Source organism: Papilio polytes, unplaced genomic scaffold, assembly GCF_000836215.1.
Source record: "Papilio polytes unplaced genomic scaffold, Ppol_1.0 DF821956.1, whole genome shotgun sequence".
Classification (NCBI taxonomy): Eukaryota; Metazoa; Arthropoda; class Insecta; order Lepidoptera; family Papilionidae; genus Papilio; species Papilio polytes.
In genome coordinates this window covers 2,605,071-2,619,829 of record NW_013527248.1, presented here as the reverse complement: position 1 = coordinate 2,619,829, position 14,759 = coordinate 2,605,071, and the positions used below count along the sequence as shown (strand labels likewise).

General features: G+C 35.1%; 1 protein-coding gene across 1 annotated transcript in view; it reads left to right on the top strand.

Moving 5' to 3' along the window:
• Window positions 1-13,999, top strand: part of LOC106107606 (F-box/LRR-repeat protein 4) — an 18,762-nt gene extending 4,763 nt beyond the window's left edge. Inside the window, exons 3-13 of the mRNA XM_013288503.1 lie at window positions 695-887; window positions 1,088-1,248; window positions 3,568-3,689; window positions 7,530-7,682; window positions 7,987-8,084; window positions 8,654-8,763; window positions 10,240-10,395; window positions 11,158-11,323; window positions 11,787-11,972; window positions 12,682-12,751; window positions 13,517-13,999. Coding sequence (XP_013143957.1) covers window positions 695-887; window positions 1,088-1,248; window positions 3,568-3,689; window positions 7,530-7,682; window positions 7,987-8,084; window positions 8,654-8,763; window positions 10,240-10,395; window positions 11,158-11,323; window positions 11,787-11,972; window positions 12,682-12,751; window positions 13,517-13,627 — 1,526 coding nt within the window. The 3' untranslated portion in view covers window positions 13,628-13,999. The remainder of the gene's footprint in view (window positions 1-694; window positions 888-1,087; window positions 1,249-3,567; window positions 3,690-7,529; window positions 7,683-7,986; window positions 8,085-8,653; window positions 8,764-10,239; window positions 10,396-11,157; window positions 11,324-11,786; window positions 11,973-12,681; window positions 12,752-13,516) is intronic.
• Window positions 14,000-14,759: the final 760 nt, after the last annotated feature.

Here is a 14,759-nt window from a genome sequence, read left to right as displayed (position 1 = left end):
AAAAAAAAAAAAAAAAAAATTAAAAAAATATAGCCTATGTTACTAGGTGATAGCGTAGCTTTTTAATGGTGCAATAATTTTGGAAATCGGTCCAGTCATTTTTGAGTTATTCTAATGCAAACAAAAATACAAATATTTCCTCTTTATGATATTAGTATAGATATTGTCTTCAAAAAGTTTTAACGGATCTCGATCAAATTCGACACAGATTTTAAGAATAGTCTGGAAGAAAAATCGGCTATGAAGTCGCCTGCAAATGCTAGTTGTGGTTAAAAGTAATATGTTATTGAATTTTCGTGTTGATAATTTACGGTCGCGATAAACGTCTCCTCGGCTTTCACTCATTAGGAATATGGAGAACACATGTTTATTCCCCTGCGGAGTTTCGTGATCCAAACAATAAAACTATAAGGCGATATCTTCATTCACAGATTAAAAACTTTTATTGTAATCAAGTTTCAATTACTATTCAGTGAGTTTCTATGGGCCCTGTTTATATGACCTTCTGGCTTACACGTGATTATTTCATGAAAAGTGATGTTTGTATAATTATAGTTGGATTAATAGCAGTTGGTACTAATTTGCATAATATTAAAATCGCATAAAGTAAAATGCCTTTTCCCAATATCTATTTCTATCTAGAAAAAGACTGACATTGGCAGATATTAAATTTTTCAATAATTTGTTTTAACAGAAGTATCGTTCGAAAGATCAGTATACCCGTTGGAGGTGGCGATATTTGAGACCTACAATCCTGGTGCGTTAGTTCGTATCTGGGCATTGGGTAATGGCGATTGGTTTCTACTGTGGGAAGGAGAGCCAGGGTATGCCGGCGACAAACCAAGAATATTCAGTCCGCCTATAAAACAAATTAATTTTCCGACAAGGTTAGTGTATACTTTGACGTGCTTAATGTTTAGTGGTTGGTTTAGTTAGGAAAACTACACTAAGGGGATTCTTTAGTGATCAATCAACGATTCTGATTGCCGCAGTTACAGATGTTTTGTATTAATTTGCAGAATAGTAATCGATTATGGAAATTAATTACAAATAATGACATGTGACGTCACCTTTTTATTTTTTTAAGGATTCTCCGTTTGGAGTTCAACCATTGTCTCCTACCATATTACACGGAGTTAGACGCGGTTTTGCTTCGAGGGAAAGAACCAGCTAACGAGAGCAAGATTAAGAACAACTTTGCCTACTCCAGTTTGTTTTATAAGAAAACTCAACCACCAGCTCACAATGGTAAGTTCTTTTTTTATGCAGTTATTTCGTTTGTCTATGAATTGGTCTGTCATTTAATTTAAAAGTCGCTATAAATGTGTCTTAGATTAAGGGCCTGTCCCATCACTGGCTGATAGAAGCCCAGATAGCTTAAAAATTACGTCACTGTCAGATAAGGGAACAAAATCCGATATTATAAATTTTGTAGTATGTTATCAGACAATTTATAATTTTGTGGGATAGGCCCTTAGTATTATTTAGATTTAGAGTCTATTTTTTTTAATATAAAACTTGAATATCTGTCTATTTTATGTTGCTTTGAAATGCAACTTTTATTTTGATATCGTATTGCATTTTAATCCATTAAACGAGACTTACGTGTCTTAAAACTGGTTGCAGATGATTTTCCTAATTTATTTACCATAGTCATTAATTTACATGCATAAATTACTCTCCCTTGCTTTATGGTCTTTGTACAATTAAAGAACGCATTCGTTGCATAATTTTGTACATATAAAGAATTTTTAACTGTGGCAACATTACAAAGGGAAGTTAGCGCGCTCTAGATGGCCATAGTAAAACATCGTAACTGCTTTTGAATACGTTTAAACGTTTCTTATTAACTTTTTAGCAGGGACCACCTGCGGTTACCGTTTACTAAATATTTAAAATGATACCTTTTAATTCTGGTTTGATTAAAGTGCTAATTAGTGTATCTGGCTATTACATTCGCTGGCTAAAAGGTCTTGCGGTTGTGTTGAAACAGGCAATATATAACCGTGGGCTTTCACTGGCATAATGTACTATAGACGTTTAATCTATACTTCTATTCTAATATAATAAAGCGTAAACACACACTACTTCGTGACGTAGGATGTCAGCAATCACAGCATGTTTTTGAATAATTCTTTCTTTCATAGAAAGCCTTACACTTACGACACCCTTTAGGGTATATATTATCACGCTATTAAACTTAGGGGGTAAATAAATTGGAAAAAAACTTCCATGTGGGAAAGGGACCATAAACGACAAGCTGCCAACGTCAAGCAAGCAAAGCTATTATAGTAACAGTAATTTTGACATTTGCAATTGAGAATTTGACAAATGTGAATAATAAAGTAAAGTTTTTATATTTTCATGCGAATGAAGCCGCACGGGAACAGCTAGTTAAATAAATATAGGTCATGTCGTCAGTGCCACCTATGCTTCTTTCGATACCTTAGCCCAGCAGTATCAAGAATTTATTTCTCAAAACATTTTGCAACCGAAGCTTGAAATTAGCTTAATCTGTAATAGCTAAGCTCTAACTTTTAGCTTAGCTATTACAGATAGCTTTAATATATTTTATCTCACGTGTTTCCTACAGCCGCTTAAATGATAAATTGCAATAATTATTTGTAACCTTCGTTAGGGACAATAAAACGATTCGATTGTAAATTTGTTTAATTATCAACGCTATTATCTAGTGCTTTATTGCTTAATAGGATATTAAAATCATAATAATCGCATAATTAGTTCAGGATGTTATTAAAAGTGTAGCAAGTTTCTGCGTAATTAAGCTATTTTAATATTTCGAAGCTAGGAAGAGAAACAAAGGAACGTTTAACTGTCATAGGCAGACCATTTACGTAAACCATTTTACACCCATAGTTGCTTTGTAGGGTAACAATTGTTTGACTGTCACTCCCATAGTCAGTAAATGCTTAAACTAGTCACTAATTGTATAGTCGTGGAAATGCGAAATGAACCAAATTAGGAAAAATTACCTTGTTTTTTCAACGAGACAAACTCCGTCTCTTCCTTCAAATAACTTAGCAGTGAGTGCAAACGAAGGGATAATAATCAAAAGACTAGCTGTGTATCACTAACCGACTTTATGTACAGAGTTATATGCTGCGTTGTATTTTTTTTTGTCTCGTTTCAATATGTTCAAATGATTATAGTTTTTAAGGTAGAACGTCAGTTTCCCAACTGTACATTTGCGAAAACTAAGTGACCCTTTTGTGCTTATTTCACGATTGTTTGTGGCTGTCAAAATGGATACATCATATTAGTAGTGGTATATAGTATTTTAAACATCTACTTTACTTAAATATTTAGGGCCTGTTGTACCACTGGCTGATAGAGGTTCAGATAGCTTAAAAGTGAGCACTCTATCTGACATTTTATCACATGATATACGTTGGACTTAATCTGATAATTTTGAGAATTGTGGGACAGGCCCTTGTTCTTTTTTTTCTGAATTATACGTTTGATAAATTTCTCAAGAAATATTTTGATTACAACAGTAGGTAAATGTTATTTAACACCAGTAACTAAATGTATTGAAATTTGATTTAGGTCTACTCAATAAAGTTATGGCTTCGAATCTCCACGAGAAAGTAGGTCCACCGATGTTGGTGTCGCAGGAGGAGTTACTGATTGACACGGGACCTCCGCTCGGTGACTTCCAAAGGTTACCGGTAAGTCTTTATTTTGACTTTTTTAAATTTCCATTGACGCTCATCACCAGCTCATTATAAGTCCCCACTGAAGGGTTCGGATCCCACCCTAAGTTAGGATCACTCCTAATCACTTAGGTCAACTTGCCTACTACGGTTTGATTGACTTTTCAAATATCTTTGAATTTCTTTGCCGATATGTGCTGGTTGCATCACTGTTTTTCTTTCGCCGTAAGAACGTCGAATAAATTATGTACATATGACATTCGAGAATCGAAAATCACATAAATGGCGCGATTCGAACACAGGACCTGTAGATAACAAATCATGCGTTTAAACCCCTAAGCCGCCGATTATTTCCGCTGAAGTTTATTGCTACGAAAACCAGTGATATGTGTTCTTCTTTTCTCTAAGAATTTTACTATAATATTTATTTTTCCCAAGTTGTTCAAGTCACGTTTTTTTTTCTTCAATTTTTATAATCAAAATAATTCAACTCAGTCCGAAAATATTCAGTGTTCTAATTCAGCGAACGAACGGAAAAAACCAGTGGAAAATTTTCAAACACGCGTTCGGAAAGCGTGATATAGTCAAATGATTTTGAAGCTTATTCTGTTTGATGTTAGAATTCACTTTGATATTAAAAGTTTTTAAGCAAAGGTAAACGCAAGCAGGATGTGAAATATCCAAGACACGTGAGTCGGTATTGTATAAATTTGATTTGTGGGGTCACTTTGAGAATTTTAACATATAACACGTGAAATCTTTCGGAGGCATAAATGTTTGGATTTCGTTCCTTATGATTGCAGCAAAGGATTGATTAAAATATTTTTCCATTTTCATTCAATATGACTTGGATGCTTTCAAAAGTTGATTGAATAGGAAACTATAGAGATTGAGATCAAGTAATAGTAATTTCTAGAAAATAAAAGGCTTTTTTAACACATTACATACTTATAAAAGCTATAAACGAATGTATATATAATTTTTAGTTGTCGTATAGATCATTGGTTCCCAAACGTTGTTTACTCATAATATTGATTTTAGAGGACCTCTATTTTATGTGTTTGGGGAGCGGAGACATGAACATCTTAATGGTTTTTATATTTAATAAATTTGGTGGCACACAGTGGTAGTGCCCGGTTTAACATCTTAGCACTGCAGGGCCCACGCGCCCGGTGTAATACCACGACCATACAGAAGACAGGCGTGAAATGGAAGAACTTCCGTGTTTCGTCTGATGAGTGTGGTGCCGGAGGCCTAATTTAAGTCCCTTACCCTTTACCATCCTTTTCTTATAAGGACAGGATGGGAAGAGGAAGTGGATTTGACGGTGGAGGAGATGCATAGGAAGGGGAAATGTCCTTTTTATGTGCGTCTCCTCCTCCGTCGGATAAGGGTAGGCAACGCATCTGCAATTGCAAATGTCTATGGGCAGCGGTCGCCTCGCCATTTTAGCGTATTTAGGTGCCTTGTTGCTTGTTTGCCACCTTATGTTATAAAAAAAAACACGAGTGCACATAAGGACGAGACGCATAGAAAAGGAGTTAACTTAATCGTGGACCCCTAATTTTGTGTGAAAGAGTTTAATTTGAGCATTACTGGTGTATGTTGGCATAAACATTTTAAGGTCAACATTTTTATCATGCAGTTAGCGTGTCTGTCATGTAACAATACATTGCGTCTTAAACAATGCTAAAACAATTAAAAACTCACAAGCTCTATGCATATTATGTACATACGAGCTGTCGCCTGCGACTCCGGCCGTGTGAAATTAATAAAAAACAATAGTGAGTACCCTATATGTTATTCCAGACTATCCTCTATATCTATACCAAATTTCATCGAAGTTCAGCTTTTTAAGATACAAACTCTAACAAATATCTATCTAAAATTTCACATTTATAATATTAGTAAGATTAGTAAGATTGCGATTTTCGTTATTTTCAAATCTCATTGCACATAAGTTAAATACACAAGAAAACTTGTTCTGAATTAATCTAAAAGCGAAATGAAAGTAACATTTAAACCTAAACATACAAGGTTTTTCGAGTTTAATGCTCAATTTGTTTTAGTATGTTCGTTAGCGCAGCGAAAACCTACGTTTAAGATAGAACGCATTACTATCGTTAGTTCCAATCTTTATCACATCACTGTCGATAAGTATTTATATCCTTATCTTATGTTTGTTTTGTACGCGACGTTTATCGGACACGTAACATCCCTGACCTAGCGTCTGGCAAACCGAGATAGAGGATCGCATGCTGGCATTAATTATCGATTTGTTATTACCCGTTACTACAGATGCGTTTCACAATACCTGTATCGGAATTTTCCGTTAGCTTGAAATACAACGCTATACGGATTTATACAGATCAAAGGAGCTAAGCGAGAATTACTAAGACGTGTACAGACTGATGTAGATACTATTGCCGGTTGGCGCCACATATCTGCTAATTAAAATCTTAATATTATAAATGCAAGAGTTGAGATGGATTTATGTTAGAGTTTGTAGCCTAAAAACTGCTGAACGGATCTCTATGAAAATTGGCATAGATGTAGAGGATAGTCTGGAAGAACGCATAAGCTACTTTTTTTTTAATTCCATGCGCACGGAGTTACAGGGAAAGCTGGTTTAACATAAACCTGTTCCAAATTCAAAGATATGTGTGAAGTCAACCGAAATGGACCAGCGTTGTTGACTATGACCTTGTCGTCTCTACGGGGTAGGCTCTGAGCCCCTTAGTGTACGTATAGCCAGCTGGTGATAATGATGATAAGCTTGTTAACGCCCCCTCCTCAAAGGTTGGTAAAAAAGGGGCGCCAGTATAGGAGAAAACCAGTATTGGTAAATTAAAAGTATGATTTGCTAAAAAAATGTGATGAGATTTGAAATCCGTGACCATATTGAGGAATTATTTCTATTTTGGTTTGTAAGCTTTTTGCGTTTTAATAAACATTTCTATATTTTAACCGTTAGCTGTTTGTTATTCTCGAATTATAGCTATTTGTCTTTTTTATGTGTGGAAAAAAACTAGGAAAAATATTGTGATATTAAATATTTTAATGTGCAATTTCTTTTGTCAGCAATTTCGTATTTACGTTTAGGGTTTTTTCCGATGGTATCAAATTTATTCGTTGCGTGTATAATGTTTGTCGGATTGCGCTTTTTTCCTAATTTTCCATTAATTATGCTGATAATGAAATCGAAATTCTAGTGACGTAGGTAAATTTATTTTTAGATATTCATTTATTTTAATCTAGTAGATTTAAATAGTCAACACAGTGGTAATAATACAATGTTAACAAACTTAACTATCAGAAATATGGAACACTGGCAACTTTAATAGCAACTGCATTTTCAATTGCACTTATGGCTTATTAGGATCTGACAAGTTCTGTTATCTGTACGTACGATATCCAATACGAATTAGCTGTTTTGTAGTAACAACTAACATTTGTCATTTTAACGAAGAATACGCATAAATGTGAATATTAATTTTTTTTTAAAAAATATTTTTTGCTAGCTGTTGCTGACTTCGTCCTCGTGGAATTAAAAATATATAGCCTATGTTACTTAGTGATATCGTAGATTTTTAATGGTGCACCAAGTTTTTGAAATCAGCCCATTAGTTTTTGGAGTTATTTCAATATATAAAAAGATCCAAAAATCCAATTTTTTCTACTTCATAATGTTGGCATACGTCATAATGGCGACAAACAAGGAAACTTGGTGAACTGATATCTATAAAGTTGTCTAGAAGACATAAGTACTATCTTAACCAGTACCTTTGTAATAATTTAAATTAAACCCCTAGTGTAGATTTAGGACTTTGAGTAAATTTAAATTATATTCTTCAGGACGAAACCATCCTAACTATAATGAAGTACCTAGACATGCAGTCCCTGAATCGCTGCGCTCAAGTGAATCATCACTTCAATAGACTTGCGTTGGACTCCATTCTGTACCGGTGCATCGATCTACGACCTTATTGGCATTGCGTTAAGTCACAGGTTCGTATATCTCATACGTAATTAATACACGATAGTTTTTTGTTTTTTTTTTTTAATATTTTTTTTTATTTGTGACAGTTTGTAGACAAAGGTAACCTCAAAAGGTGAATTTACACTTAGAATAATGCCAAAAAAAGCCTTTATAAGAAGATAAAAGTTACTCGTTTGCTATCATGCTATCTTTTTTCTTCATTTTTAAAAACAGAGATGGCATGTTTCACAGTTTGTCTTTGTTGTCCAGTATACGTTGACCCATCGCTTCTGAGTCTAGTATGGATTTCTTTACGTGTACGTAATATTTCAGGTTCTAGATATACTGTCGACGCGCTGCAAGTTTCTGCAGAAGTTTGATCTGTCGTGGTGCGGCAGCCATTGTATGATACAGTCTCAGTACGTTACAAAGTAAGTTGTATGGAAACAACGTATTTGCAAATAAAATGGAAAATTTATAAGTGTTGAAATTACGTCTCAAAAAATTGTGGGGATTGAAAGAGGATAAAAGGTCTGGTAAGTAGCCGTTTTAGTTGCTTTTTATTAGTACGAGCTGTTGCCCGCGACTTCGTCCGCGTGTTATTAGAAAACATACGAACTATATAAATTACAAAAAGATACGTATCCCTCGGGAAGCGGACAATTCTCGGGGGTGAAGCTTATCCCATGTGTACTCCAGACTTTGTTTTATATCGGTGCCGAATTTCAAAAAGATATGTTGAACCGTTGCAGAATGATCGAGTAAACATTAAAAAAACTAAATTAATGAATCCCACAGGAACCGTAACTATTCCCGGGATAAAAAGTAGCCTATGTGTTCTTCCCGACTATATTCTAAATCTGTGCCAAATTTCATGGAGATCCGTTCAGCCGTTTAGGCTACAAACGCTAACAATAATCCATCCATCCATCTAAACTATCCATCCATCCATCTAAACTTTCGCATTTATAATATTAGTAAGATTGTTTGTTTTTTATAGATTCTTGAAACAAAACTGCACCGAATTGACACACCTCAGGATGAACTGCTGTGGGTTCGTCGATAATTCTGTGCTGATGTCAATTGCAGATAGTTGCGCTTATTTACAAGGTAAAATTAGACCCTTTTTCCACTATCACAGCTCTAGCGTTAGTATATTTTTAATGTACCATTTTGTATGACGTGTAACAGGTTTAGAAATATCAGTTGCAGAAACAAGCTAGTGGAAACGTAGTTATATTTATCGGTATTCTAATAAACAGATGATATCGTCATTAGGTTAGTTCTGTCGTTCTGTACACAGATAAAGCTTTCAAGTATTAACTGGAAGTGACACATTTATAGACTCCTTTTATCTCTTATGATCTTATCTAGTAATTTAAACTTACGTCATCGGATTTTTACTTAAATATGACCTTGTTTTCTTTCCGAGGTGATTTACAAAATTTTCCCTTCTCAAAAACAGGATAAATTATTATAAATAATGGGTAAATTATGCTCTAAAGATCATCTAAGAATCTCAAAATGGCGGGAACTATAAAAAAATTACCTTTTATTTCACGGTGATTTTTGCAGTAAAATACTGTCTTGTTTTATTAAATGAATTCCTATCACATGTATCACATCTTATAAAGATAGCATGTTATCGTATTGGCATGCGCTGCAGGTATGCAGGGTCGTCAACTCAGTATTTGCTGACATAATTGACTATTTGTCAATCTTACATCAGTCGGTTGGAATATTAACTTTAGAGATGCTCTCATTTGAATATAAATTCACATTTCTTTTATAGAAGTCTATGACCTATCAATATGTTCATATATGTCGATTTGAAATGAATCAAATTGTTTATAGTTCCATTAATTTATGCAAACTGGGACATAATTGAAAATTATAATAGCACTTTAAACACCTCTTGATGGTTTCAATATATACTATTACTGTTTTATTATAACTTGTCCAGTATGCCCTTTTCCACGATTACATTCCTCTAAAGTCTATACGATTCGGTTGACATAAGTCTAACTAAATTATCACAGCTCACAAGCGCCCTGCTGTTTATATCAAAAAGTATCAGAAGATCTTTTTCCTACTGTAATTCAATGGTTAATAATCTTTGAACCTCTTGTACACCCACGAGACTCCATAATAGTAGTGTTTCCAGTCCCAATTTAAATTAAAACCATAAACAATCTACACTGACCATAAACATAAGCCATAAACAAGAAAAAGAATATTTTTTCTTATGCCCTATTTTTACATAACTTCTGACTGAATAACCTTCGACAGCAGCACCTCTCACCGGCTTAGATGCTTGTTTATCGCTCTTTGGGACTATAGTTGTTTCGTTTATAGCTGTTTGTAACATATTTCTCTCTCCTCTCTCCTTCTCTTTCTCAGCTCTTTAGGACTGTAACTGTTTCGTTCATAGCTTGCTGTTTGTAACATATTTCTCTCTTCTCTCCCCGCCTCTCTCTCTCGTTTTCTTCCTCTCCCTCGTTTTCTTTCTCTCTCGCTCTCTCTCTCTCTCTCTCTCTCTCTCTCTCTCTCTCTCTATCTCTCTTATACAGGATGGTATTTTTGCAGAGCTGTGCCTGCGTTCAGTGATATGTTGCTCGGACTGGTCGTGCCTGTCGGCGCTGCGCCAGCTGCGGCGGCTGGACTTGTACCGCACTTCCATCGGTACGGCGGCCGCGGTGGCCGTGGTACGCGCGAACCCGCACCTCAGACACGTTAATCTTGGTACGCGTTTGTATTTATACTTTGTCTTGTCACAAAAGGGTTTAAGGTACGGAATTGTAGAAAAAAGTGGTCGAGATGGACCCTCCGTGGTTCAAATTGGAGAGTCTAAAAGAAAATTTGTTTGGGATGTCTAAGTGTAGAATTAATGAATTGATGAGATGACGGTATAAGTTTTTTTTGTTAAACTTTTTATTTTGAAGGAATAGCTAAATCCGGGTTATTCTATAATGGGGAGGGGGGGGGGGTTACTAACGTGTAATTAAATTAAATTTGCAGTTTTTACTTATGTAACTTAAAGCGCAAGGTTGATATGATAAGTCATGGTAAGTTTGAGAATCGGTTAAATTGAATAAACTTATCTAAATAACTAATAACTATAACTTATCGAAATAGTAAAAAATATAGCCTATGTTATGCAGCGATAACGTAGCTTTTTAATGGTGAAAGAATATTTTAAACCGGCCCAGTAGTTTTTGAGTTTCAATTTCAAAATGTTGAGTTTCAAATTTAAATATGTCAAAAATACGAAAATACAAATCTTTCCTCTTTACAGTAATAGTATAGATATCTGTTTCTTTTACCCGAGTAACTCAGGTTATGTATTTATTTCATGTACGGAGTAGCCTATGAGTTTTTCCAGAATATTCTTTACATCTATGCCAAATTGAATCGAAAACCGTTCAGCCGTTTAGGCTACAATTTAGCAAACATCCATCCATCTAAATTTTGACATTTATAATATTAGTAAGATTTTTGTATTAGGGTCGTGTAAAATGATATCGGTGATGGACGAGGTGGCGCTGGCGCTGGGCGCCACCTGCCCGCAGCTCATCTCCGCCGACTTCTGGAAGTCGTACTCCCTCACTGCGGCCGGCATCGTCGCGCTCGGCAACTGCACCCTGCTGGAGGAGCTGGATGTAGGCTGGTGGTGAGATTACCTGGATTTTATTAAACAAGAGTGTACAGTCTAGTAGGAATAGAAAACTAATAAAGTAATTCTGACTATCGCAATTTTAATAGTGGTAGAGCCCGCTTTAACATCTTCGCACGAATTGGCCGACTCGCTCGGTACAATACCACGACCACATAGAAAACAGGCGTGAAGTGGAAGTAATTACGTGTTTCGTCTGATTGAGTGTGATATCGGAGGCCTAATTTTAATCCCTTTCTACCCTTCTTTTAAGAGGTAAGGATGGGAAGGAAAAGTGGATTTGACGGTGGAGGAGACGCATAGGAAGGGGAAATGTCCTCTTCATGTGCGTCTCCTACGTCAATTAAAGGTAGGCAACGCATCTGCAATTACGGATGTTTATGGGCAGTGGTCGCTTTCCATTTCGGTGGATTAAGGTAGCCGCGTGCTCGTTTGCCACCTATTATAAAAAAAATTCCAGCCTGCAGGCGGGCAACTCCGGCTCGTGGCTGTCGGCGCTGTGCGGCGGCGCGCTGCGCAAGCTGTTCCTGGGCGCGCTGCGCGGCGTCTGCGACCGCGACCTGCGCGCGCTGCTGCCGCGCGCGCCGCGGCTGCGCCAGCTCGACTTGCTCGGAGTCAGAGCTGTCTCGCCCGATATATGCTCACAGTTAGTATACACACATGTATACAAGTAGGCAACTTCCCGTAACTACATAGAATAGGGAACATGCATTTTTTTTTTCACTTGTTATAAAATAACCAGAAAAAAGAGCTAAAAACGATAAAATAACATTACGACCATTTTCGTGCGACTAAAACGCGACCACAGTTGTCAGGAGACACGTGACGTCAATCGTCATGTTTAATGCATTTCATTGATTTAATTCATCACATTCGCTGAGATGTCACTTCGATGTAAAAAACAATAAAGGGTCTCATTGGTTATCAAAAGTCAAAGTTACTTTTGATATCATGTTTACAGTAAAATACTTCAAGAGTAAATTTCAATATAAACTAACGTAAATGAACTGTGTATTGTCAACACAGCGACGCCATATTAGATAAGCCACTTGCTTCGAAAATAGTGTGCGTTTTAGAACATAGCGAGGGATTTTTAAAAATATACTTTTTAATGAATACATTTCGCCACTAAATCACATTATATTAAAAATAAAAGGTTTATTTGCAGGAATGTTTTATAGTAATAAAGTATACTTAAAAAAAGATTGGTACAATTTGGCGTCTTATGCATATTGCCTATTAACAAAACAAAAGTAATTAACCTGTGTTCTTCCAGAATATACATTTCATTGAGATTCGTTCAGCAGTTAAGGCAAACTTATTGATCATGTTATAAAAATACATTTCTCTTCCAGTATTTTGGCGCAATGTCAAGAACTAAGGCTACTAGATGTAAGCTTCTGTGATCAGATATTGGAGTCTCAGGTATTATTTTTAACTAGCTGTTTCCGTGCGGCTTCATTCGCATGAAAATATAAAAACTTTATTTTATTGTTTACATTTGTCAAATTCTTAATCGCAAATGTCTAAATATAAATGACAACGAAGCCCTTAACATTGGATAACAATTACAGTTACCATGGCAACTTTGCTTTCTTGATGTCAGCTTGTAGTTTATGGTCCCTTTCTAACATGAAGGTTTTTTTTCTAATAATCTTTCCCCCCTGAGAAAATATAAAACCTTAAGCGTGTCGTAAGTGTAGGGCTTTTTATTAAATAAAGAATTCAAAAATGTACTGTGATTGCTGACATCCTACGTCACAAAGTAGTGTGTGTTTACGCTTTATTATGTTAGTACTAGCTGTTCCCGTGCGACTTCATCCGCATGTAATTATGAAATTTTTATTTTATTGTTTACATTTGTCAAATTATCAATTACAAATGTCAAAATTATATGACATGATTACAACCTTGCTTCCTTGATGTTGGCAGCTTGTAGTTTATGGTTCCTTCCCCACATTAATGTTTATTTTAAATTTATTTACCCCCTAAGTTTAATAGCGTGAAAATGTATAGCCTAAAGCGTGACGTAAGTGTAGGGCTTTTTAATAAGAAAATAATTATTCAAAAAATATCCTGTTATTGCTGACATCTTAGGCAACAAAGAAGTGTGTGTTTACGCGTTATTATGATAGTATAGATATATAAATTGGTTATATTTTTAATGTTTGAATTTATAATAATTTCCAGGTTATTAAATGGCGGCAGCAATATCCTAATGTTAGTATTAAAAGGTCCTTCCAATCCGCGAACTTGAGCGCGCCGCCCAGCAACATGTTCCTCGCGCCGAGTCTCGAATGACATAACGCGGAACTATGCGATATGCTCGACAACCTCGCCAGTGTGAGGGAGACAGACTACTACGCTGCACTCAGGCGCACGCGTGCGAGGGAGACGGAACATCGACGAGTGTGAACGACACGAGAGCGAGACAACCCTTAAATGCATGATGCATTTATACATCAGTCTTTTTTTTTCTATTTTGAAAAAGCGTTTTTTTTATCCATGTTCAATTTAATACCCGTTTCAATTTATGGTATTTAAAAAATCATGCATGTAAGGGTTAAGATATAGACGACATTTTTTTGAAAAGTAGTATGTTGTAAAATTTAGACTCATGTCCTTGTATAGACATGTTCATATTTTACATAACTGTAATACAAATTAACTGTTTTGTTAAAACTAAACAGTTAATTTGTATTTAATTGAAATACAATTATATAACATGTGGTTTTGAGGATTTATCAATAGATGGCGTTAGTAGATCATGTGAAAAATGTCTCAAGTGAAGTATGAACTATGACTACTCTGTATATATTTTGAATCTCTTTAGAGAGAGACAATCCTATAAATCATAGGTGTGAGAGAGATGACTATACATCTTTCTGCTCAATTTTGGAATCTTACTAAATTTTGGTAGTAATAAGTGTTTTTCCCAGTATTCGATTGATGGAAAGTAAAGTACATAAGTTAGATGTATAAAATAATCACTAAGTTACTTAGAGTGGTTAAAGTAAAGTAACTCTATACTAAGCGACTCTATTACTTGGCTTATTGATAATTAGAGATGTCAATTAATAAAAAAAAATTGGTTTTAAATTTTGATCGACATTTTAAATGTAGTTTCTTTAGACACCAGTTCAAGTACTTAAGTGTATGTATTGTGCAATTTAGCGTATAAATTGTACAATTTTATATAAAACCTCATAGATTTAGTTTGTAGTTGTCGACTTTATTAACATCTATATGTGTACATTATTTAATTACGATGAATGTTATATTATTTTTTCTATCTTAATTTACAAATTATATTATGTTTTATTACGTTATAAGTACACAACTTTAAATATCTCAAGTTAGTTTAAAGTTAAGGAATAAAAACTAAAAAGGTTATATGTAGCTTTTTGGAAATTTCTTATTGTGATAGATACAA